The sequence below is a fragment of the Hippocampus comes genome, unplaced genomic scaffold, assembly GCF_001891065.2.
Source record: "Hippocampus comes isolate QL1 unplaced genomic scaffold, H_comes_QL1_v1.1 scaffold104, whole genome shotgun sequence".
Classification (NCBI taxonomy): domain Eukaryota; kingdom Metazoa; phylum Chordata; class Actinopteri; order Syngnathiformes; family Syngnathidae; genus Hippocampus; species Hippocampus comes.
The window spans coordinates 4,465,752-4,491,443 of NW_017806072.1; the positions used below are offsets into that span (position 1 = coordinate 4,465,752).

At 40.7% G+C, this 25,692-nt stretch overlaps 3 protein-coding genes across 11 annotated transcripts in view; 2 read left to right on the top strand and 1 right to left on the bottom strand.

Annotated features, from left to right (window-relative positions):
• Positions 1–1,352: 1,352 nt before the first annotated feature.
• On the bottom strand, positions 1,353–3,573 carry uqcrfs1 (ubiquinol-cytochrome c reductase, Rieske iron-sulfur polypeptide 1). The gene is made up of 2 exons (XM_019894274.1): positions 3,355–3,573; positions 1,353–2,088 (listed from the first exon to the last, which is right to left on the bottom strand). The coding sequence occupies exons 1-2, from the start codon at positions 3,464–3,466 to the stop codon at positions 1,478–1,480; spliced, it is 723 nt and encodes a 240-aa protein (XP_019749833.1). The 5' UTR covers positions 3,467–3,573; the 3' UTR covers positions 1,353–1,477.
• Positions 3,574–3,792: 219 nt separating this feature from the next.
• Positions 3,793–7,505, top strand: rxylt1 (ribitol xylosyltransferase 1). Its single transcript, XM_019894321.1, has 6 exons — positions 3,793–4,020; positions 4,151–4,336; positions 4,514–4,616; positions 4,707–5,021; positions 5,559–5,729; positions 6,419–7,505. The coding sequence occupies exons 1-6, from the start codon at positions 3,876–3,878 to the stop codon at positions 6,819–6,821; spliced, it is 1,323 nt and encodes a 440-aa protein (XP_019749880.1). The 5' UTR covers positions 3,793–3,875; the 3' UTR covers positions 6,822–7,505.
• A 383-nt stretch (positions 7,506–7,888) lies between these two features.
• srgap1a (SLIT-ROBO Rho GTPase activating protein 1a) overlaps positions 7,889–25,692 on the top strand; it is a 60,612-nt gene continuing 42,808 nt past the window's right edge. For all 9 annotated transcript variants that reach the window (XM_019894193.1, XM_019894194.1, XM_019894195.1 and 6 more), the window contains exon 1: positions 7,889–8,404. In XM_019894193.1, coding sequence (XP_019749752.1) covers positions 8,341–8,404 — 64 coding nt within the window. In that variant the 5' untranslated portion in view covers positions 7,889–8,340. The remainder of the gene's footprint in view (positions 8,405–25,692) is intronic.

Here is a 25,692-nt window from a genome sequence, read left to right on the forward strand (position 1 = left end):
AAGTCCGCGAGAAGCAGCGAAAGTCAGCAAAACAACAGCGAGTCACATAGAGCAACATATACAGTACTACATGTATATGTGTTACTGTATTTTGTTATTCATAAACTAACCTAACTTATGCATCCTCTTGTTTCCAGTTTTATGTTGAAAGGGAATAAATTTCATCTGTGCTGTATGTTACACATATAGCACATTTGACAATAAAGTTGTATCCAATCCAATCCAATCTTTAAATCTATTAGTATTCAGCATTAAGCCATGTTACTTAAAAAAATACTTCTACATGCATGTATACTAGGGTGGTCCATTTTGGAAAAGTTTGTCGGATTCGTCGGGCCGGGTCGGAAATCTTGTCGATACTATGACACAAGGATGTGTGCAAAATTTTATTCCGATCGGATAATTTTATCCCGTCCCGCAGAGCGACCAAAGTTTCCCCTATGGAAAGAATGTTACGGGGCTGAATGGTAGTACGGTTTCTCCCGTACAGTAAGGATTTTGTTTTGCTCAGTTCGCACTTGCAATAATTCAAAGACGGAAGACAGGAACGCATGTATTGCAAAAAAGGCAACCGTGGTGATCCTGCAACACTGGTGAGATTGTTGGTCCATGTTAACTGGTCCATCTATCTATCTGTCCATCTGTCTATAATGGCCATCAACACTAGTGACACTGTTAGACCGCAAAAAAAAACGAAATCCGCCGTGCGTGCCATCCCATGCCTACTTCGCGCACGGGTGCAACGCCCGGTGTCGCTCCACGACCTGCAGAAGGTGCTGTCGCTGTTCCTCGTCGCGCGTAAAGGCGCCGCAGAACGCGCTGATGAGGGCGACATCATCAGATCGGAATGAAATTTTGCACAGAACCTTGTACCATAGTATCGACAAGAATTCCGACCCGCCCGACGAATCCGACAAACTTTTTTTTTTGCCATGAAAATGTGGACCACCCTAATGTATACCATTAAATTTGGCCTTCTAAATATTATGTACATGTACCTATATGGAGGGGGGGTGTCGCTATTTCGCGGATTTTCGTTTATCGCGGGTGGCTTTGGTCCCCATTAACCGCGATAAACGAGGGATTACTGTATATATTTATTCACCAAATTCCTAGTGCGCAATGTGAAAAACCAGTAGGTTGAGGGTTTTTTTTTTCCAAGTTCCAAGTGATCCTGAACAATAGAAATCAAAGGTTTCTTTAATAGGGGTAACGGTTCAGGTGATTTACATCAGGCAAGTTCCCACTGAAGGCTCAGATAACCAATGTATGAGCCCAGGATCAGTTCAAACTCAAATCAGTGAGACAATACAGTAGTCTACAATGAGGATGAAAAGCAAAACTTGCAACAATACTGTACGAAACAGGTTTTTATTGACAATTAAATAGATGATTTTCACCTCCACCTCATACATAGAGCCATCTTTTGAACATATACTACAGTAGGGGATCGATTGGTAAGATAGCACTCTCATATTTATCCCACCACAACGGTGTCATCATCTGGGAACTCATAGTAGGGCACCTCCAGGTTAAGAGGCGCCGGCCCCTTTCTAATTCTTCCTGAAGCATCGTAGTGGGATCCGTGGCAAGGACAGTAGTAGCCGCCGAAGTCACCCGCGTTAGCAATAGGCACACATCCCAGGTGGGTGCACACACCAAGGACGATAACCCAGCTGGGGTTGAGCACTCTATCCTTGTCGTGTTGGGGATCGCGGAGCTCGGCAAGATTCACAGCCTCCTCTGCGGCGATTTCCTTTTCGGTGCGATGACGGACAAACAGGGGTTTCCCTCGCCACTTGAATGTCATGTTTTTGCCCTCTGGAATCTCATTCAGCTTGATCTCAATCTTGGACAAGGCCAAGACGTCAGCTGAGGCACTCATGGAGGAGACAAACTGGCTAACCACCGTTTTGGCTGCGTAGACACCAACTACGGTGGTGGCCCCTGTGAACAGGTAGGAGAAGGCCCTCCTCGCATCGCTGCTGTCCTGAGAGGACTTGTTTGGGTCGGTGACCTCAGGGCGGCGGTAATCTGTGAAGTCGGGGATTTTGATGTCTGTATGGGCGAGCCGGATTCCTCCAGGAGCTAAAATCAGACCATTAAATAAATGGTCATGCATGCTCAAATAGTAAACAATTATTGAAAAGCAGATTGAATATGGTGCAGAATCTTTCATCCAATGAAAGGAAGCTTGAATTTTTTTCACATCGTGCAACAAATTATTCCCATTAAAAGTATCAGTATAAGTGAGTATTAAAATATGAAATTCACAAGGATGATTGTCAGAGATGCAACAGTTCATGGTTTACTGATATATTTCAGATCAAGAGTGCCATTTCAATGTTTGATTATCATTCTATATTTTGTCACTTTGACCAATAAAACACAACCTTAAATGTACATTGCCATCCAAGAGGCGAACACTTACAATATCTTTAAAAAAGTTATGACAGTTAATTAGATAGGAACACATTGAGCCTCCTTATTTTGCCGTATGAAAAATGTATCCTTTATTCGATAAAAATGCCAGTAAATATTGCAGTAATATTGAAATTACGACATTAAACGCACATATTGCAACATTGCAGTATCGTACAGCCCTACTCTATAAAGAGGCTGAAGGCTGTTCAGATGACCAACTACGATACATATAGAGCCTAAAGGTGTCTTTCATAGATGGATTTACTTACTTCACTAGTTAGCATGGATAAGTGATACACTGTAGAAAGCACACTCAATTACCACCATGCTACATGTATTTTTAATTCTATTATATTTAATGTATGCCTCAATAATTCTTTTTCATACAATTTATCATTCGGGTTTTCTACTGCATTAGTGCAGACCCCTGTCTTTGTAGAAAATAAATACACACACACACACACACACAACTCCATTATGACCTTTAGTCCATTTGGATCAAACATCCCAGTCATTTACTATTTCTGACTATTGTGTCAATACAGCTCGCGTATCTAGGTTGTGCTTTGTACTTTTGTCATCTAGAACAATTGTCTACCACTGAAATACCTGGATAAGGTCCCACCCACCCTTTGTTTTTGAGCTCGTCCTTGAGTGTGTGCTGCTTGGGCTTTCCAGTTCGAAAATCTACATTAAATCAAGCAAGCTCAAACATTATTTGGACATGTCTGCAGTACGGGCAACAACGTGTAAAATGTGTCCTACGACGAATGATCTATGAAAATGGTTTTGAACCAAGTACTATACGACACACTAGCAAGTTACCACTAGAATTATTACAAGTCAACTTTGTGATTAGAATTTTTGCAGATAAGCGGACGTTGACATTCGACTGTATTGTTAGCCGAAGGCCCCATGGACGTGTCTTACCAGTGGCAGGGAGCAACTCCTTAGCTCCAGATAACACCGCACATTTGATGAATTGCGTTGTTCCCCGCAACAATGGGACAAGAGCCCCAAAACGACCAGCAAATGTCATCATTGTCGCTCGATAAACGAATTCCTCACCCCGTATTTGGGGACACGACCTTGCGTGAAGAAATCTTATGTGTGCCTCTGAATACCGACACGCCGGAAACTCTTTCCTTCTTCTGCAAATGGAACGTTCCGCCTCGAAGTATGACCCGGTCCTTTTTTTAATGCCTCAGCAAAAAATTTTGTAGAATTTACACAGATTTCTAAGAACAAAATATATACATACATAATTCACATTTTATACGAATTTGGTACCAATAGATTTCGCTTCATACAGATGTTTAAATAAAGGTAATTTCTAAACAGGCACATCTTCAAGGCAACTGTCCTCGTGATACAAACAAGGGTCCTCACAAAAAAAAAATGGAAGTTCGGATGCATAATGGTAACATAAGCGACAATAGAAATAGGGAACAATGAAATTTCCAAAGAGAAAGTTGTTTCTTCTCATAATTTTTGCTTATGTAGCGTTTTCGCTGTACGCTGCATACAACGTGTTCTTCAGCACTAAAGTTATATCTCGGGTTCACAGGATAGAGAAGAAAGAAGCTGGACCCTCTGGTATCTTCACCCCCAAAATAAATAAATAAAATCCAAATGCTTTAAAAAAATAGATACAGTTAAGATGCAGTTCAATATTTGGTTGAATCAACAAAACTGTTGTGCCGATCTGTGTCTGTTTTGTTTGCAGGGGGTGTTCGAGATGGTGGAGCTGCTCCATTCGTTGGGGATGAGTGGAATCCGTGGGAGGATGAACAAGTGGAGTACAACTCGGCACTGAACAAAAAAAGAGAGGCCTTCAAACAACATATGGCACGAATCGACAAGAACAAACCCAAAAGATACAAGGTCCAAATATGGGGTAAAGCGGCCATAGGTGAGACTCGTTTGGACATAATTTCTTTCCATTTGTCCGGAAGCACCAGTGCTAACTACCTTGTTGCTACCTTTTGCTACGACGTATTATACTCTCTTTCCTCCTCTTCTTTTTCATGTTATTATTATTTTTATTATTTTTGTTATTATAATTACTATTAAAGCATTTTTCCACCAGGCCTTTATCTTTGGGAACATATATTGGAGGGACCCCTCAATCCAACTGACAAGATAGCACAATGGAGAGAGGGCGAGCTACAGTCAAACAAAATTGATTTCAGGTAACAAGTCACTGATGAGACTTTAGAGTGTTGTGAACGCATAACATATTAAGAAGAACCACACCATTAATTAATTTCCTCCATCTGTAGTTTCTACACAGGGCCTGCTGTAGTCCAAGGTCATGTCCCCTTGGATATGAACAGTCTAGTTCTTGTTTTGAATGGTCGTGAGCAGCAGAAGGTGGCGTACTCCACGCGTTGGTTGGAGCACGTCCGAGCTTTGGTTCAGTCCCACACCGTGTCTCACGTGGCAGTGGTCCTGCTGGGTGATGAACACTGCAACAATGACTGGATAGGGCCATACCTAAAGAGATATGGCGGCTTTGTGGACCTCCTCTTTTTGGTGTATGACAGCCCTTGGGTCAATGATAGAGATGTCTTCCAGTGGCCTCTTGGTGTTGCCACGTAAGTTTTTCTTTAGTTCCCTTTCTGTTTGGTCCATTTTCTCTGTAAATAGAATAAAACATATGCATACATGCAATAAATAATATAAAGTAATATGGAGCACACAACAATTAGGTAATCATAGAACACACTGAACCCAACTAGTTCATATACCAAATATGAACTAGTTGGGTTCAGTACCTCTAACAAGGTTAAGAACCACTCACTGAGAGTCTTCAGTTAACCAAATGTGTATGTTTTTCGAATGTGGGAGGAAGGTGGCATATCCGGAGAAAACCCTCGCAAACCCGGAGAGAAGGAGAGATCCGAGATTGACATTGCTGATCTGTTTGAACTATTGTACATTTAAACCAAATAAAAACATTGACATCGTTAAAACCTTTCCCCCTTTCCTTTTCTATGCTGGCCATTTTACTTACAAGTTGTGACCAAACATTGTATTACCTATCTATGCTGTACATCATGTTACACAATACTTATATATGTTTCCAGTTAAGTTAAATGCACTTTATTTTATGTCTCACGTTTCTTCTTCAGATACAGACAGTTTCCCATGGTCAAGCCCAATGCTGAGATGATCACCTCTAACAGGCCATACCTCTGCAACTTCCTCGGTACTGTTTACAAGAATTCTTCAAGGGAAACACTCGTGCGAGTTCTGAAACAATCTGACCTGGAGAAGGAGTGCATCACCACTGCCAGGGAGAAGTAAGTCATTATGTTACGGTATGTCAAAATGTTCCGAAGCATGAAGCTTTTTTCTGTCATAGATTTGGTTCATAGTATGACACCTCTGCATTAAATGCATTACAGTACTGTAGTAAAAAGAGCAGGCACACACGATTAGAGACAATTTGGAGCGATGAGCACCCAGGAGACAGTTTGTGGATTCTCCAGCCCTAATTCCAATACACAATTAAATTATGTTGTCTTAAACCTCCAATTTGATACCCAAATAAACTTATAAAGTGAGCTACAAGTCATTGTAACGGTTGGAGTGTCATTTATATTACATTATTATTAGTCGCATTTGCATTAGTGTTGGACCTGCACTGCATAATCCTCAGAATTTTTCTAATACTTTAATATCATTTAAATACATATTTATTGAGTACTACCTATATCACACCATCACTCAGAAAAGATATATTTTTATATACCGGTAGCTTTTGTATTTAATCTCGGTAGCATGTGCAGGTGTATTTCATGCTTTATCTCTTATATAAGATGAGCATTTCAAAATTTAAGTAATGCGCAGAAGGAATGGCGAGAAGCATAAGCACTTGCACCATATTATTGAAAATCTATTTTAAATTAAAAACCTAAATTGATATTTACCAAATGCAATCTGACTAACATATCCCCATTTACCATCTCTCTTCCCCCTGTACCTGAAGATGGCTCCCGCAGGAGACAGCAGACAGTCTAAAGCACTATCAAACTGCCCTGGCCCAGAGCGAGCTCACCCTCTGCCCCGTTGGTGTCAACACAGAATGCTACCGCATATACGAGGCCTGCTCTTATGGCTCAGTGCCTGTGGTGGAGGATGTACTGACGCCAAGGACCTGTGCGGCTGGGCCCAGCTCGCCTCTGCGCCTCCTGAAAGCAGCAGGAGCGCCCTTCATCTTTATTACCGATTGGCAGGAGCTTCCTGCTATTCTCGAGAAGGAGAGAGCGATGAGCCAGGAGCAGAAGGTGGACAGGAGGAGGAGATTGCTGGAGTGGTACGCCACTTTCCGTCAGCAAATGAAGGAGAGGTTCACTGAGGTGATCGAGGAAAACTTTTTCAAAAGTGGCTGATTGTGTTTATTTTTATTTTTATTTATTTATTTTGTTTGTGTTGTTGGAAAAGTAACAGGTGACAATGATTTCATCTATTTTGTGGAAAGTGGAGAAATGTGGTTGCCTTCTTGTACAGTGAACCTGGTGATAATGTTCAGTTACTGTATGTGCATTTTATCTGAGTGATATTTATGTTGTGAAGTTGTGAGAGCCATCATGAAGATTTCTTGTTTACATATTTAAATGTTGTCAGTGATTGAATGTCCAGTTATGTAGAATTTGAAGAGATGATTAAGTATTTGCATATTGCGGTCCATATATTTCAACTACATTTTGTGTTTGTATGAATTGTGAGATTTTTGGGAGGGGTAGAAAACGCCACGATAACCGCAGAACAACTCTGTAATGTGCTTAAACGCCTTGTTTGAAATTGGTGCATAAAGTCTATTTTGTGTTGTGTGTGTATAAGTGGAGAGTTGGATAATGAATGTTCAAATATTTTTAAGTGTGTTTATTTTGTTGCGATGCTGCATGGATATTTTTTTTTTGTCGGTGCACTTTAATAAAATTTAGTTTTTAATCCACCCGTCATTTCATCACCTAAAATGGCAACGATGTTGGCGTTTTCCTGTTGGTTTAAAATGGAATATTGTCTCCGGCAGGTGGCGCTGAGGTCCAATTTACAATAGAAGTTAACAGTTTGCGTTTGAATACAGTACAAGTAAATGTTTTGCAAAACTCACACACAGCTCCATGCAATATTTGATGAACACGTGTTTCTACCTCCCTCAAGTTATTTTTCACGTTATGCAATTGTCTAATTGGTATCTGGTCAAATGCCTTGTGTGTACTGTACTATTTTTGATAAATCGTATTAAAGTTTTGTCAATGCACGGTCTTAGAGGGGAAAATTAGGTACATTTCAATTCATGCAAGTGTGATGTGCGTTAAATGTAACGATTCAACTGTCTTTAATTTCGTTTACGCGCGCGCGTGTGTGTGAGTGTGTGTGTGTGTGTGTGAGTGAGTGTGTGTGTGTGTGTGTGTGTGTGTGATATCCCTCCCTCCCCCCTGCCTGGCTCTCGCTGCCGTGTGTGCTGCAGTCGGCCTGCCTACTTGTCTGCCTCAAGCCTGTCGGGAGTTAGAAGAGGGAGAAACCTTCCAGGGAAAGCGAGGCGGGGGGAGGTATTTGCGTGTGTCCCTACTCCGAACCACTCAAACCGGACATAGACTCCAATTCGAGCAACCCCCCCGGTGCGGCTTTGGGGCAATACTTTTCTACGCGGTGCAAATTGCAGATGATGCTCTGCTCCGGAGACCCGAGAAACTTACGTGATTGTATTTTTTCGTGCCGTGGTAGCGCGAGGCTACCCTGGGAGTTGTGAGGATCTATTGGTCGGAATAGGATTGCGCATCGCCAACCCGCTAAGAAGGGAGATTATCAATGAAGAACTAAGCAACTGGACGAGTCCACTGTTGTAACCCTCCCGCTTCTCGACAAGCACTTTAAAACACATTATTTTATCAGCAAGTGGAGATGTCTTCCCCGAGGTTTAAAAAGGATAAAGAAATCATCGCGGACTACGAGAGTCAAGTGAAAGGTGAGAGGCAGCTGGACTCTTCGGTTTAGAACGCGCTGTTAACGGGAGAGCTGGAAAAAGTGCAGACAAGCTAGTTCATCAGTGAGGCGTTAGCTCGTGATTGAAAAAGTTTGGAATGTATGATCTCCAGCATTACCTTATTCAGACGCATGACTATTACTAGCCGGTGTGTTACGAGAAGATTTTGGTCACTTTTACGGAAGCATTTTAAATTCACTTAGCTATATTAGCCAAAAAAATATACAAAGGTCTAATTGTGCACTTTTTCCCCCCAACGCGTTTCCAAGTTTTATGCGCACTGTTGTTTCTACAGTTAAGTCCTAAAAAGTCCGTTTAGGTGGTACCAGCATTATTTACCGAGGAAAAGCACATGCTGAGGCAGAACACCTGTATGAAGAAGATCCAGTGTACTGCTCGGGGGCACTTGAAGTTGGTGCTTCTTTGTTTACTCCTGTTGCACAAATCCCAAACCCATATACAGATAATGTAGAATGCGTTTGGGACGTGTTTGCAAGGACGCTGTTAATAGGTATGACCTATTGTCAAATACAAATAGACTAACACAGGAAAGACGCGCTGGGCTGTTCCAGGGTAGCCATGGGGATTTGGCTTTCAGCCAACTAGCTGTTTATCTGAGTCTGCCTGCCCTATTGCATGCCACAATACCACATAGAACGGAATACAATCCTGTCTGGGTCGCTGGACAGCCACCTATTTGTTAGTACTGTACTTCAGAACAATTTCTACCACAGGAAATGATGGACATAGAAAGAATCAGTTCCAGGGAAAAACTAAAAACATCATAAATCTTTATTCACTGGACAGACAATGTTAACATACCTGTACATAACTGTCATATAATCCTCAAAGTAAGTCTATTCATGTACTCATGTGCTTGACACTCCTTGTGGAGGCAGGTCATTCTTCTGTAATTATTGTGAAAGCACAGATTCAGATATGAATCCTATGATGCTCACGTAGCTCTCCCGTGACATTATCAGTGTATCTTTTGGTCTTGCAGAAAGCAGAAAAAAACATCCAGAGTAAAAAAGCAAACACATGTCCGGAATTATTTCTTTGATGCTTGTTGAGCAGAGTTCTGAAACGGTATGATAAGGTCTTGCATGACACCATGCAAATTCTGCCCTAAATCCAACTTGTATGACTTCAGGGATATTCAACTACAAAGGTTCCACAGTACTATTCACTTCCCTCTATTGATCAGCTGAGAGGGGAGGTTGGTGGGGGCTAAAGTGAGCCGCTCCGCTTAAAGTCTTGAAAGATTTGCATGTGCCTGGCCAAACGACACTCATTTGCAAGAAATGTTAAGGTCCCCCTTCTCCTTTTCATCACGATGATGACTAAGGGCTGTAACAAGGCATGATGCATAGTCATAGGGGATGCTGCACTGGAAATGATGATGAGAAACTTCCCATTTGTCATGCAACATCACCCTACTGCTCAGAATGGCTGTTGTTCGATAGAAGACAGCTAACTTCTTTTTATCAATCCCCCGAGGGGAGCTACTGAGGATGTGGTTATTGATCCATATTTGTTTGTTCGAAGATTGACACATTTATCAGTCAGAACCTTTCATCATGATGAAACATTTGAAAGACTACTTGGGAAAAACGTTTTTCAGCTGTAATGCATTTAATAATGATGTAGAACAAGGGTCACCAATATGGTGTCCGTGGGCACCAGGGAGCCCCCAACATGAGCAGTCTGCCTGCATGTTGAAGTGATCATTTGAAAATGTAAACACTGGCAGATAGTTACAGAAATAAAAATGTTGCATCTTGATATTTATGTTAATGACTTACAGTGAGAAATTATTTAATTTTCTACATGTACCGTGTCTTCACATTTGAAGATCATTAATAAGACAGAACAATAACATTATGAAAGGTATTTTGGGTGAATTTGTTATTTCAAGTGTGTATCAAATTGGCAGTAATAGGTGCCCAAGAACTCTTGGTTTCAAAAAGGTTGGGGAAAGCGAATGTCAAATAACAACTTTTTTTTTTTATTATTATTTTTTTTTAAACTGCGTCTTGGTTATTTTCTAAAGTTATTGAAATTGCTGATGCTGGCTGGGCAGGAAGAATAGTTCGTCAGAGCAAGACTCATAACTCTCATGCTGTGAGGGGTGAAATACATATGATCCATACAATTTTATTTAGTCTCTTCTATTGTGTGCTTCTCTCAGTTCATGTATCTCTATGTAGGTCTCACGACTGCTACAAACTCCAACATTTACAAGGATTGACATGAAGTACTCTGTTTTCAAAGACTTTGGATTTAGTTGCAGTACAAAGTTTTATGAGTTGCAGTGACATTACGAGGAATGCCATCTGCAGTGGTGCTGGATAACCGTTGTCTGAATGTGTTGAACAGGCACTGCTTGTTCAAGATGTTAAAAACAAGTGACCAAGACAACAAATTTCTTTGCATTTGTTTGGTTTTAAGTTTGCAATGATCTAACATCCATTGTTAGCACGCTATTTGGATAGCTCCAGTGATGCAGAGGTCTTCTTTCATCATTTTTAATGTGGAAACGTGCTTTATTCAAATATCCCAAAGATCCTATCCAGCAACATACAGTATGGATACCAACAGTTTTTCATTAATTAGAGGTGACTCAAGGCAAAACCTTTTTAAAGCAAGAATACCTTAAATGTTCCAGCACTAATCAAAACATGGTACTCTGATGATATTGTGTTTGTGGAGTAAGAGACAGAATAATTCATCAACATATGGGAGCCACCATGTTCTGTGAAATCGTCTTAAGCTGCAGACGAGAAGTGGCTGCTGCTAATGAATTGTGTCAGCTGACAGATTTTGAGAACAATGGATTTTTAAAATTCAATCCTGTGTTACAGGACACCATAGTTTTCAGGTCCAGGTATTTGCGGGGTGGGGGTGGGGGTTAATGGCGTTAAAGAGCTTCAACTCTGTGTCAGTCTCACAGAAGGCAGAAGCCCATCGATGACGCATCAGGTTAAATCCTTCCCATAAGGAATGGCTTGAATGAGGGCTGGGGAAAAAAGTAGATCAAGTTGACCAGATAAAATGGTCGACATGTATTGTACGCCATCCGCACAGACATTTCCAGGCCACATAAGCCCATTGTACTCCTATCTAGACCACTGTTGACCCTTTTCAATGAGTCAATTAGCACCCTCTTTTGGTGGAAAGTTGACATTGCAACCTTTGAGATTTTCCATGTTTGGAATGGGGCACGTATCGTCAGGTGTTTGCCACAGTTTTTACAAAGGATGTCCTTACTGATGCGTCCCGCTCATTTTAACACAGGCTTCCTCGATCGCCCCCATTCACTAAAAATGGACGAGACCTGCTCGGTGCATTTTGTCAATGGAAACTGCACACGTATCAATTTCATCCAGTGGTACATGTGGAATTATAAATACTGTCAGGTACTGTTGTAAAACACAATACATGGCCGTTTAGGACCCAAACTATCCAGCGATGGCAATCTTAAACTCCGTAAAACATTTATTGTGTGGAAGCAAAAGTGGGTAGATCACTCTTGGATCACTTGCACCATGAAACAGGCATATACTTTTCAATGACTATTTGTCTTTATTTATATATGTAACACACACAGTCTTTGTGGTTCAAATGAAGATGATCATAACGGGAGCAAACATTGATGTCACATATGCTACATGCTTGCTGAACATGCAACATGGTGCGTTCAAGGTACTTTTCGCAACATCTGGGACCTGTAATCGCGCCGCACAGCTAGGCGCATGCATCGTTTTTCTTGGATTATAACATTTTTTAAATTGAGAGAAGCCAAATTCAAAGTCACAATTTAAATTTCAATTAATCATCCAGCCGTATTTTTGATTTTCATATTGTTAATTTTAAGTAATCACTGGTGCAGTGACGTTATATGTGGATCCATAGTTTCAACAAGCCAAAGCAGCTATTATTCCTCCAAAAGCAGATTTGATGTCAGATGTTCATTGTCTTGAGGTCATGACCTTATGGCAGCACCCCTTGAGCGTCTGACAGGGGTACACCCCCCACACCATCATGAGGGCTGCCCTCTTTGACCTGTTTTCATCTTTGTTGAAATCAGAGCCAATACATCTGCAAACTTACTTGTGTTTGCATGCATGTGTATAAAATCAATGAAGTCAAAATTTGAAAAAGCACTCATGAAAGGAAATTCTTTATTTTCCTGAAACCTGGCTGAAGGGCATAAAGGTTTTGATGCCAAACTTAAAAAAATGATGGGATCAACAAAGGAAGTCGATTCATTTGAGTACAGTCATCCAGAGCTGTGTAAATACAGGAATTTACCTTAAGTTGAAGAATTCGGCATTCTTTTGTTGCTGTTGTTTGTTTTAATTCCAACGTTATTGTTAAAATCCAGTTGTACGCCGGTGCGCGTGGGTGATCTTATTTGTTTCTCAAGTGTATGCCTCGCTAATAACCAAAGCTTGTATCATGCTAAGCATAATTCAGTTTTACAAAACTTTAAGCTCATGTTACTTTAAATTTAAATGACCATGCAATAGAATGGTGCACACACATAAGCCAAATGGGGTTTACTGCTGCACTCTCACCTAACAGCCTCCAAGAGGTGTTGATGGTGTTTAGAGATAGGTGGACTAATGGAATCTTCACACCTCGAGAGGCACTTTTTCAGAACATCACAAACACTCCACTCACACACATTACCATCTGTTTTGACCATCGCAGTGTCTTTAACTGTGTAGTTGTCAGTACATCTTCATTTTGTGGTGTGGCATTGGACGTGGTGTTTCTGTGTGCACTGGTGGTTAAAATGATGTTATTGACGGCCGCATATGTGGCCACACATCCTTTTTGCAGCTTTAATAAACTCTGCTGAACACAACCGAAGCCCCACTTTCCCTGCTGTGCTTTTCAGCAAAGCCACAAAGGCCACCCGGACATTGCTGCAACCCTCCCCCTTCGTGTCGCCCCCAAAAGGGGGGAAAAAAACGTTGCTTTCTATAGCTGACACAGAGGTTGTGCCACATCACCATAAAAGCAAGCCCGCCACCATGTAGCATGCTTGCATATTGCATTACTATTCATTTATGGAAACTTCATGAAATGACGGCAGCCCAATGGCCGACTGGTTAGCGCGTCAGCCTCACAGTGCAGAGGTGCAGGGCTCAATTCTGGCTCTGGCCTTCCTCTGTGGTGTTTGCATATTCTCCCTGTGCCTGTGTGGGTTTTCTCCGGGTACTCCGGTTTCCCCCCACATTCCAAAAACATGCGTGGCATGTATTTGGATCACTCTATTTTCCCCAGTTGTGAGTGTGAGTGTGGACAATTGTTTGTCTATGTGTGCCCTGCAATTGGTTGGCAACCAATTCAGGGTGTACCCTGCCCACTGCCCAAACACAGGTGGGATAGGCTACAGCACACCCGCGACCCTCGAAAAAGACAAGCGGATTAAAAAATGGATGGATGGATGTTGGTACCATTTTTACTTAGCTACTCAATTTCAACAGGAGAAATCCACCATTTGGGTGCTTATCTTTTAAAGATGACAAATACTTTTTCAGTTAAAACCACTCTAGTGTGACGCTAAAGAGGTTGTACTTGTGAATGAATGTTGTGGAGTCTGGGAGGTACAGGATATGCACTGGCCTTTTGAAATGAGTTTATATATTTGTCATATTTTTCTGTAGTTGGCTCTCAGTCTCTCGCCTATTAGGTGTGAGGCCATTGAGTGGGATCCTTGATGTGTGTGGTCATGAGCACGATGTGATTCAGTGCGACCCGCCATTAGCTAATAGAAAGTACTACTGTGATAATAGAATTGGACGAAGCTTGGAAAGTGAACAGAGGAATTAAAATAAGGAGAGAAATTAACACAGAAGTGAAGGTCTCAGGAGGATTTCGAGAGATTTTTTTTGGAGACTTTGTGGACAACTTTAATTCCTTTGAATGACTGCTGGACACCAAGCAGATGGGTAGACAGGAAGGCAGTCAGACACAATTTGACCATTAGGCCATGCTGCTGCCTGCCACCTCGTAGGAGTGGATTAGTGGGAATGAGATTGGGGGAAGGGGATGAGGCGGTATGAGGTCAGTGTGAGAATAAGTGAAGACAGAGGTCACAAGCGCTGATTTATTTTAATCTGCATCTGTGTTCAGCGGATTCATCTGCTACTTCTAAAATGTCTTATGTGTACTACTCGCCTACAAAAATGAGCAGAAATGTGCCACAAGCATCATTTTTGGCTGCCTCCTGTTTCCTAAGCTCACATTCACACCATTAACATTTGTTGCAGTAGTTATTACAGTTTTTGTGTCATAGGTTTGCGAGAGTCCAACAAGCAGTCTACACTTTTCCAAATTCTGCTTCCTGGATGAACACCATGGGAAACATTTTGGAATGTGGATGACTTCTTTATTTTTTTCTCCAAAAAGGTTTGCTGGAAGTGGTTTGCCCTTTTCTAAACACATCTACACACTGAGACTAAGCATATTAGAATCATCTTTATTTGTTATGTACACACGTATATGACAATTGACCTCTGTATTTGACCAATCACAGTAGTGGACACAGCAAACACACACTGCTCGTGGAACACACTAGAGCAGGGGTGCAACTGAAGCCTCCAGGAGTGTTGGGGGTGAATAGTCTTGAACCGGGGTCCCCACAGTGGCAGGTGATGACCACTTGGCCACGGTTGCCCCGTGTACTCAGAGGTTGTCAGGCCAGCCTAGTATTTTCAGATTTAAAGGTTATTTTGTTACATTTAACATAACTGACATATTTATCCTGTTCGAGTTGCACATATCTTATATTTGTCCTCGGCTTCAGGAAAGAATTAAATAAGGTAACAATTTGAGAAGCCTTTTTTTTTCGTCACTTGATTACACTAGAACACACTGTTTGGGTACTGAGTGACTGACTTCACTCAAAATTGAGTCCGAAATGTTAACAATATTGATCAAGTGCACTGCTGTGGCCGCTTATCTGATCCAGGCAAATCACTTCCCAGCTTTTCAGTTATATCTGGTTGGCTTTAATGCAATTGACAGAAAAATTGTATTCATTCCCAGTCAATTGCTCCTCGTGCACTCTGTCATCATCTAGCTTCCATCCATCCTTTAACTTGTGCACATTTAATTTTCTGATCATGTGACTTCTGTTTGCCCCCCTCCCTATTTTCCTTTTCTTCCACCGTGACCTCATGAGCTGATTGAGGTTGGTTTTGTATCAGCTCCTTTCATAATCAATAACCAAAGACCACCCTGTTTGGAAGACTGCTACGCTGGCAGGCTTAAAGCAGGGTTTTGTATTCTACAAAGCACCGATAAAGAATAACGGAACCTCAACTGATTGTGTAATCCACCTGGCATCTTTAACATTGATTTATTGCTGTTTTGGTCAAGGAGGTTATCCGTTTACTTGAATTTTCAAGACAAAATCAAGCCCCCAGGATGGAGGCAGGATGAAAGTGGCATACACAAGGCTTGGTGTGCTGTTGTGCCTCCTGTCCTAATTACAGTACTCGTTTTTATATGCTTCCAGTAGGGCTGGGCGATATTGCCGAAAAATAAAATCTCAAGACTTTTTCCACCAAAAAATTGAAATAAGATTTTTTGTTTCCAATTTTCTCCCCGTCTACTTTTTCAAGAAATCAATCAGTTCAAATGACACAACATTCAAAACAAGTTTGGTTTATATTTTATCAATCAGTCAACATAATTTTTTCCCTCTAGGAATTAAAGTGGAAAACCTTTGGCTTGAACCAACCAACACTTTGGCTTAGGTGCAGGACTTCCTTTAGGCAGCGAGGAGCAACGAATTTTTCGTACTCTTGGACCAGTGCAGATGTACGTATAAAGACTGTGTAGCTTTATAGGCTGGGCATTTCGCTGCTCCACAGAGTTTAAAGTACAGCGGATCAACTTTCGCCAGCACCTGGGCGAACCGGTACATCACTCTGTTGCCGACCTGTGGCGCTTGGCGAGCCTCTGCAAATTTGGCCACATGGAAGACGAGATGATTCGGGACCAGTTAGCCGACGACCTTACTCCATCCATCCATTTTCAAAACTACTTACATTTTGGAAACACACGTTTCACTCTATTTTGCCAGACCCATGTTGCTGAAACAACTGGGAGAGCAGAAACTACGGAACCCCATGGGGGCGAAAAGTACGCCACAGCAAAAGGGGGGAGGGGGGGAAAGCAACTTAATTACCGGTACTTTTTTTATTGTCCACAACAAAAAAAAATCAAATGATTATACATAAAACAAACTAATATGTCGCCCATCTGTAGCCTCCAGTCATGGGCACGTGACTATGGAATACTCTGAGTCAAATAAAAAGAAAAAAAATAAAGCTTTTGGACTTGGATCTGTCAGCCTTGTTCCACTGCTCCAGTTGCTAATAGTCATGCATGATGAAACTTTGACTTCTTCTGGAGTTTCTCTCCCTTGTCTAAGTCTGTAAATTCCAACTTTTTTTTTTCCTCGACGAGCCACTAAAATGTTGATACATGTTTGTGGCAGAGATATTATTTTCATTGTGATTTATTAGTGTCTCTTGGCGGGATTAATCATAAAGCTTGAGTGGGGACTTGTATAAAATGTGTATTTTTTGCATTTCTGAAGATTTTCCATTTTTCATCCCTCTTGTGCAGTGTTCCTCAGCTGTTTCCATGAGTAACAATCACTTTACCGCCATTGGCCCTCAAGTCATATACGGTAGCCATTATGCAATAGATGAAACGAATCAATAAAATGAATAGGGCTGCAACTAACGATTACTTCAATAAGTGATTAATCTATTTATTATTTTGTCGATGAATTAGGTTTTTAAAAGTATGAATTTCCATCCCAATATTCATAAACAGGACATTCAAATTTGGGCAAATCAAAAATGGGCAAAAGGGTTGATCATTGTTGAACAAAGTAAAAGAAGATTGTTTGCAATTTTTTTATTTTAATTCAATACAAAGTTCATAAAATGTGCTTTTATGGAGGGCTACAGAAATATTAACTACTGTATTGAGAGGCTGAAATTTTGAGGATTTGGACAATTTTAAAGAAAATAAGGTCTTCAAACGGTTAATCAATCCGTTCTTTGAACCGGTTATCCTCACGAGGGTTGCCATCTAAATCATAGGTGTCAAACTCAGGTCCTGGAGGGCCGCTGTCCTGCATGTTTTCCAAGTCTCCCTGTTGCAGCACACCTGATTCAAATGATCAGATCATCAGCAAGCTCTGCGGAAGCCTGACATTGAACCTGTTCATTTGATTCAGGTGTGTTGCAGCAGGGAGACTTGGAAAACATGCAGGGCAGCGGCCCTCCAGGACCTGAGTTTGACACCTATGATCTAAATGATCAGTTGATTTTCAAAATAAGTATCAGTTAATTTGATAATTGATTAGTTACCACTTAATTGATTAATAACTGCACCTCTAGTGATAATGCAACTAAGCTATCATCTAACAAACATAACAAGCTAATTATTGATAAAGTAATCAAGTCTTTAAGTAATTAAGTAACTTACTGCATTTTATAAACTATCAACTTGCATTTGCTTCAGTCTTTCCTGCTCCCTCCCTCTCTCACTGACTTCCTTTTGCTGACTCTTTGTCCAGAACTACTTGACCCTTTTGGTCACCAAATCCCCGACCTTTGTTTCAGTCCTCAGTTGGACGAGCTTCCCTCCTCACTCTCTTTTACTAAATGCAGGAATGCATACAAAGTCTTTAGGCTTTTATTGCTATCTCGATGTATTATTTGGTTCCAATTACAGGTACTTGCAAAATGAAAGTTTGTGCAGTAGTATCAGACAGTGTATCAAAAGGCTAGTGTCCCTGTTCCCATGTTTTTCTAACGCTCAAATTAGTCAGAGCCAAGGTTATTATAGTTAATGAAATCGAATGAAATAAGTAAAACAAAAAAAAAAATTCGGCGAAAATAAAAATTAGAGTGCTTTTAAGAAAATGACAACTAACTACATTTCATGTTCATAAAACAAACTAAAGTACCTATACTTGGAGCAAAAATGTTCTTTGGTTCATCTTTGGCAATTAATTTCATAAATGAGCTTTCAGAGTTTATTTTAAATGTATTTATTGTAGTATTAGTGTTTCACCGTACAGAAGAAAAACGTTTGAACAATCGTTTGAGAAGCCATCAGCATCCACTGTCCCACAGAAGGTGGATCCCCACCGTGACGTGTGTCAGGATAAATATTCGGGCAGTCGGAGAAGTAAACCCTGAACTGGTTGCCAGTTAGGAGTGCAGGCTACACAAACAAACCATTTGCACTCCCAGTAACACCTACGGACAATTTAGAGTGATCAATTAATCTACTCTGCATGTTTTTGGAATGTGGGAAGAAACCGGAGTCCAGTACCCAGAGAAAACCCACGTGGGCACGGGGAGAACATGCAAACTCCACACAGGAAGGCCGAGGCCTGGAATCGAACCCATGACCTCGACACTGTAGGACGGATGTACTAACCAGTCGTGCACTGTGTCGCCCAGGGTAAATCCTTCTCCCGTAAATAAATAAATAAATGAATACATATCAGAGTCTGGATGTGTAGTCTGTTAGTTTCATGGATATCTATCTTAACTAGCACGAATTGATTTTTATTGAGGACCTTACTTTTTACTCTGGCTTCCTCGACAACTCTCGTTCATTGATGCGGCGGCGCACTCTTCGTACCCGCTCGGTGCATTTTGGTCGTGTTTCCATGTCATCATTAAGTACTTGTGAAATTATAAATACTGTTTAGTACTGTTGTAAAACACAAAATGTATAAAACCGGTTGGGTCTCCAACTATTAAGTGAGCATTATCTTGAAACGGAAATACATTTTCATAAATGTATTTCATAACAGGAGTAAAAGACGGTGAGACGTTTCACACTCGGACAGAAAAAAAAAAAAACCCTCCATGAATGCATTAAATGTACTACCAATATCTGAACAAGCATAATTATAGGGGTGGAATCACTTTGCTATTTTACTTCATTGCAATCAATGTTTCATCCCTCATCTTGAGCTCTATTGTACATTCTAATCAGGGTACAGTACCAAAGTACCCTACATCAGTTAATCTGGTGTGGTTTGCTCCCCATACATACAGTAACTGCTTTTGTCTCATGCAGTCGAGGAAGGCTGGTCTCTTTCTCCTGGCTCTGCAGGAGGCAGGAAAGAGAAAGGCCCAGTCTTGCTCGCTGTAGTGAAGTGAGACAGAGCACTGAAAGCTGATCTGCCTGTTCTTTTCTGTCTTTCCTTCCTCTCCTCTCTCCCTTTGTCCATTGCTCAGAACAGCTGCCCTCAAGTCGATCACATTCTCGAGCTGTGGCTCAGACCTCATGCAGTAATCCTGGCACATTCAGTGGATTTGTGTGGTGCTTTGGTCTATGAGAATAACCGCCATTTAGTTTTCACCTGTCCAGTCTTGTTGCTGGTGATCATGCTCCAACGATTACAAAGGCCCTCAATAAGATACTGTGACAAACATTTCTTAGTAGAAGGCATTACATCTCTTTGTTTGAGAGTCATCTCTCAAGTTGGCTGCTGGTATTTAGAAAATGGGAGATGATTGCCCGTTAAAGGCTCCCCGAGGCAAGGTGCGAGAGGATGACAGTGTGTAACTCTGTCACTTCCTCCATAGTGACATGCTATAATTATGTGGAAGTTCAGCCTTGTTCTCTCATCTTCTCTTTCTCTGTAGTAGTTTATGTCGGAGCTAATCATTCAGCCCTTTGTGGTCTCCGGTTCCCCCTGAGAAAAGAAGTCGTCATTGTGGACATTCCCCAAGGCTTAGTTTTCACTGCAGATACCTTGTGAAAAAAATCAATCATTGCTGGCTGTGCCTTAAAGGGGACTGGCTGAGCTGTGGGGTATGTACATGACGTGGGGGTCACTCAGTCTGAAACATGAGCGAGGACGAAGGAGTGGGTTGTTTTATGTTAGCTGTTGCTTGGTCTTTAAAATCAATGCCTGGTGAGGAAAAGGTTATTCAAGTTTGCTGAATTCATACTACATTAAAAATATAGCTCTGTGATTTTGTTTGCACTGTTGCATGGTCATCAACATAGCATAAACTTGCATTTCTGCTCCCAGATTTCTTAGGTGATCTTAAAGTTTCTGGAGAGGAATGGATTATGAATTTGTATCCATGACTCAGTTTATAGCATCAAATTCAGCTGCACTGCAGCAGCCCCTCACGACCAAGGCAGCCTCATTATTATGCGTTCTTGGTGCAGTTTTGGCTCTACAGATGTTGCGTCAGACTCGGGTGCAAATTCACTCTCCCTTTCTAAGATTGAGATGACAATTTGCTTGAAATTGCTATGTCGTACAAGACATATTTAATAACTTGATCTTTAATTGATTAATTATTAGATCAGTCTTTTCCCAACCTTTGTCCAGGTATCTACAGTATTTTACAATACAAAAATATCACAGTCAACCATCAAACAAAAATATCACAAAAAGTATGAATACGAAAACAAGGATATTGCCTCAATTTTGTCAAGGTTAAGACAGTATAAGGACAGGAATCATTTTGGATAGAGAGACTTTTTTCTGCACCTGTGTGGTTGAAAGGGTCCATGGTGCCGTGTACTCAATCTTCTGGCCATCATTAAATCGGCTAACTCGGAAAATAAAGTCTCGTGGTAGTTAATGTAAACAGAAGTAAGTACCGTTAGTGAGCATTAAAGACAAAAGAACCCCCAGAGTTTCACTCAGAACTTGAGAAAAAAAAGACTGTCTTAACTGCAAATCTTTTTCTTTCTTTTTTTTTTTTTGGATTTCTTATGAATAAGTTTCATTCTTTCTGTGCATCTCCCACTATCCTTCTTAAAGCATGCTTGCAGTGCATGCCCTTGCTTCTGGAATTACAGGCATGGTCTTGAATAGTAGGGTTGTTCCTCCCAGAGCCCTATTGCTCCTCTGCTGGTTTAACCCTATCAAAGGCCCAGAAACCACACATCCTGTCAGACGCTGTCTTTTGTGGCGAGGTAATGGGAGGGGTGTAGCAAGTGGTGCTCACTGTTGGGACAGAAAACACATGACCAAGGGATGCTGTTTTTTTTTTTTTTTTTTTTGCTGTTAAATTTGTATAGCTCAAATAGTAAAGGAAGGCAGATGTTTCCCATCTGGGTTTGTGCTTTGAATGTCCAGTATCTGTTCTCCCATGCAAACTTGTGCTCTATTGTTGCACTTTTTAGACTCCGGCAGGAGAGACGCCAGAAAGTAGAATCGTACTGTTGACCCAACTGCAGACAGGAATGCGTATGAAGCTGTCAAAAGAATGATAATGAACTGATTCGTTCCTACGAAGTATTCATACACATTTTATTCACGCCAAGATCATCGTCTTCAGAAAATTATATCCCCAAAGGTACTTGTCGGAAGATAGGCACAAGTATAGCAAGATTGGCCAATTTGAAAAGAATTAAAGAGGCTGTCATTGATAACCACTTGTGCAGCAGGTTTGTAAAATTTCCAAATTGGAATGATCAATTTACAGCATTTTACAACCACACGGCACATAGCCTTGTTGTCTTTTTCTGTAGCTCACAAGATGAAAGGCCAGGAAAAAAAACAATAATTTAAAAATAATGGCTTGTAATTGCGGGATCTCAAGTTCCATAAATCGCTTTTTCAATTGAAAGTATTCTAAAGTGAAGCTGGCGAGGAAAGGAAGTTGCTGGTCCGAAGCGAGAGCCAGTAATAGGTTTCGATGTAGATGTTGCTGGTAATTACAGTGCACTCAAACTTTAAAAACTAAAATTGTCATTGGTACATACACCATATATTTGGTTCCTGTATTTTACAGGCCATATTTGAACGTAATGCAGCATTAATTAGAACCCACTTACGATTAGTTAACAGCCCAAATCAAATCAGAAATAATGCATGAGATTTCCTTGCGTTAGGATATCTGTGCGTTTGCTAGTTCAATAGAACAAAGCTGCTTCACTGCTGATTCAGTCAAGTTGAGAACTACATAAATGTGCCCAAATGGCTTGCACAGCTGTAAAACATCTGGTTCATCCCAGTTGCAATTGCTGTTGTGGAATGTAGCACACAAGAAAGTAGAACGCTTATTGTGTCAAATTAAAATGATTGGCTCTGACTGGTTTTAATTAGAATATGCCTTTTCTGGTTTTGTACTGACTTAGTTCTCCATCTTGATAAGTGACACTTCAACAGTGTCTGTGTAAATCACCACTTTGTCATGAAAACGTGTCTATCAAGACTGCTGATTCCAGTTGGCTACTGAGCCAGGTCCCTATAAACCACCATTCATAATGCTGTTAAAAGGAAGACCAAAAAACATATTTACCATGTTAAACGAGAGGATCAAATCCAGGCTTGTTGAACGTATTAACTTCAGGGGGACAGAATAATTATGCACTCCCCACTTTCGATTAAAAAAAAAAAAAGTTTCAAATATATGAATTTCATTCCACTTCACAATTGTGTCCCACTTGGTGTTGATTCTTCATCCTCAAAATTCAGATTTTCTGTCTTTATGTTTAAAGCCTGAAATATTTCAAAAGGTCAAAACATTCAAGGGGTCTGAATTCTTTCGCAAGTCACTGTAGTTTAATATTTCAACTGTTTCCTCTCAAGGTTTCATCATTTGAATTTGAACACTTCTAAAACTTGTACTAGAATAAAGAGAGAAATGTGTCCTTTACGCACAGCCTTGAACGTTCTGTATTCTTTCGCATGCTGAAATGCTAGCAGCTGCTCAAGTAAAGTTGCCCAAAGGCTTTTACATTTGATTTTTTTTTTCATTTGCCCCTCTGAAAGTAACTATATCAAACATTAAAATACTGTACTGTATACCGTATTGTCACGACCATACGGCACACACTATTATAAGGTGTCGTGTCAGTTACAGGTGCTATTTCTGTATTAAACACTTACACAAGACGCATTGTATTATTGGACGCAGGTGTGGTAAAATGTACAGAACCTAAAAAAATCAATAAAAAGTAGCATGCATGCACACATGTATGCTTTTAAAAAGACAGCAGGAGCAAAACTGTGTTCGGTTGTACTTTATTGAAGTATTTAACAATGTATGTTATTTTTTCAACCAATCCTCATCCTCAAATCCATCAAAATCTGAGTCTTCTGTATCCGAAATGAACAGCTGGGCAAGTTCACAATCAAACATAGTAGGTTCCCTCAGTTACGTCCGCCTTTCCTCTCTGTAAGCAGCGTGTCGGCACAACATCAGTCAGTCAAGCGCGAACCCCTCATTGAAGTCACATAACAGCATTCACAGATTTTGGAACTCAAAGCATACACAAGGCAAACCGCATTATTAGGCGCTGCGTCCATTTTGGAGAAAATTTAAGACTTCAAAGTACATCTTATGGTCATGTAAATACGGCCATACAGTTTGCTGCTATGTATATTGTGAAATGAAAAAATACAACTGTTAATCATGTAAAAAATAAAACCAAGTGGTTGTTTGTGATACACGATTATTTTAAAGAATTTTCAGTCGGAAAATTAAATACTGTCTTCAGTAGCCGCAGCCCTACATTCAACCTCCCTGTTATATTTTTATATTTTTATTACCGATATATTTTTGTCTTTTTATTGGGAAATAAAACCCTTTCTTCAGGTCCCTGGGATTAACCTGCAAAAAAGTGCTCCACAAATGTGTAATTTGCTCTTCAAATGAAGTCATTGATGAGCAAGTTATTGCGAGCCTTAAGAGGGGTATATCAAAAGTTGTGCCCAGACCCAGTAGATGCACAAGATACATTTCTGTCACTTTCCAAAGACACGAGGAATGGTTTATTTCCCCTACCAACTTAATGATACCTTGTGACTTTTGTTGATGACACCCTTTGGAAGAAAACATGTCTGGTCATTGTAGCAGCTCCTCTTAATTCTTTCTATTGTGTGAATCTGGTGTGATTTGCTGATATTCCAGTATTGTTGCGAAGTCCTGAAGCCATTCGCCAAGAGCAATTGCAGTCTGGGATTGATCGTTCAGTCTCTTTGAGTGCTTAATGGTCTAATGTGGTAACACTTGGATGGCACTTTTCCACCTACAGGATACTCAAAGCGCTTCAACACTGTCTTATTCACCTACTGCTGATACAGCATCAGGATACAACTGGGGGTTCAGTATCTTGCTCAAGGACACGTTGACATGGTCACGAGGGTCAGGGATCAAACCCACAACCTCTGAGTTGCGAGATGACCGCTCCACCTCTGAGCCATGCCGCTCAAAGTCTGAGTAATCTTAATCTGCTATCTTTCCGGCATCTTCATGATCTTGAACATGTCACTGAAACTTTATAGTATGACGCCAATCCAAGACCTAAATACTGACATGAAATCCCTGGCAACTTGAATCAGATGTATTTTGCATTTTACACACGTAATAGAATCATTTAGTTAAATCATATTTCACTGTTATGAATTGATTAACAGTGGACAATTATCTCAGCAGATTTAGCAAAGAATGCACTTTTCATTCTCAAACTAAAGATGCAAGTGTGGAAAAACCACACTCGTTTTCCAGCTGCTATTTCAGGTACCGCCGTAGAGCAACACTGGAAATGCAACCCATGTTTGATGTGGTGCAACATGTCCCAGATACAGTCGTTGCTGGGAGAGACTAATGAACAAAAGCTTTAAAAAGAAATCTCGAGTCTTTTTACGATGCATTCCCACATTTACCACAAGTAACGAAGGACACGTTCCAAAAAGGTAGAAAGAGAAAAATGCTGTGTCTGGCACACCAAGAGTTGGCCAACTTTTCCAAAGCCCTTTTTCTCTGGAGCTTAAGCTTGTGGAATAGCACCCATATAGCTTACAAGGCAGTTTCTTTGACAGTAGAATTGGCATCGATGCTATTTTGAACATACAGTATTTGCACCTATGACCGTGGCTGTGGGAATTATGTGATGTGGCCAAATGTGGAATATTTGGATATCATCCAGTACAGAAACAAAGAGCCTATAATCCAACCTGATCTCCACAGAGACCAAACGGTGCTCTTTCATTGTCTGTGTTAACACTGTGTTTTTTGGGGCACATTCTAACTCCATCAGTCAGCTGGATTTGTTGCTGACAGTTTTATGTCCCTTTTTATTTCCGCAAGTCACTATTCTCTCTTGTCAACAGGACAACAATGTCACATTATGAAACATCATCAAGCTTGTGTAGATTATTTCTCGATGGAGAATATTTGAAACACTGCATGCTTATTGGTATCGTGTACAGTAGAGGCTTTTGTCCACAC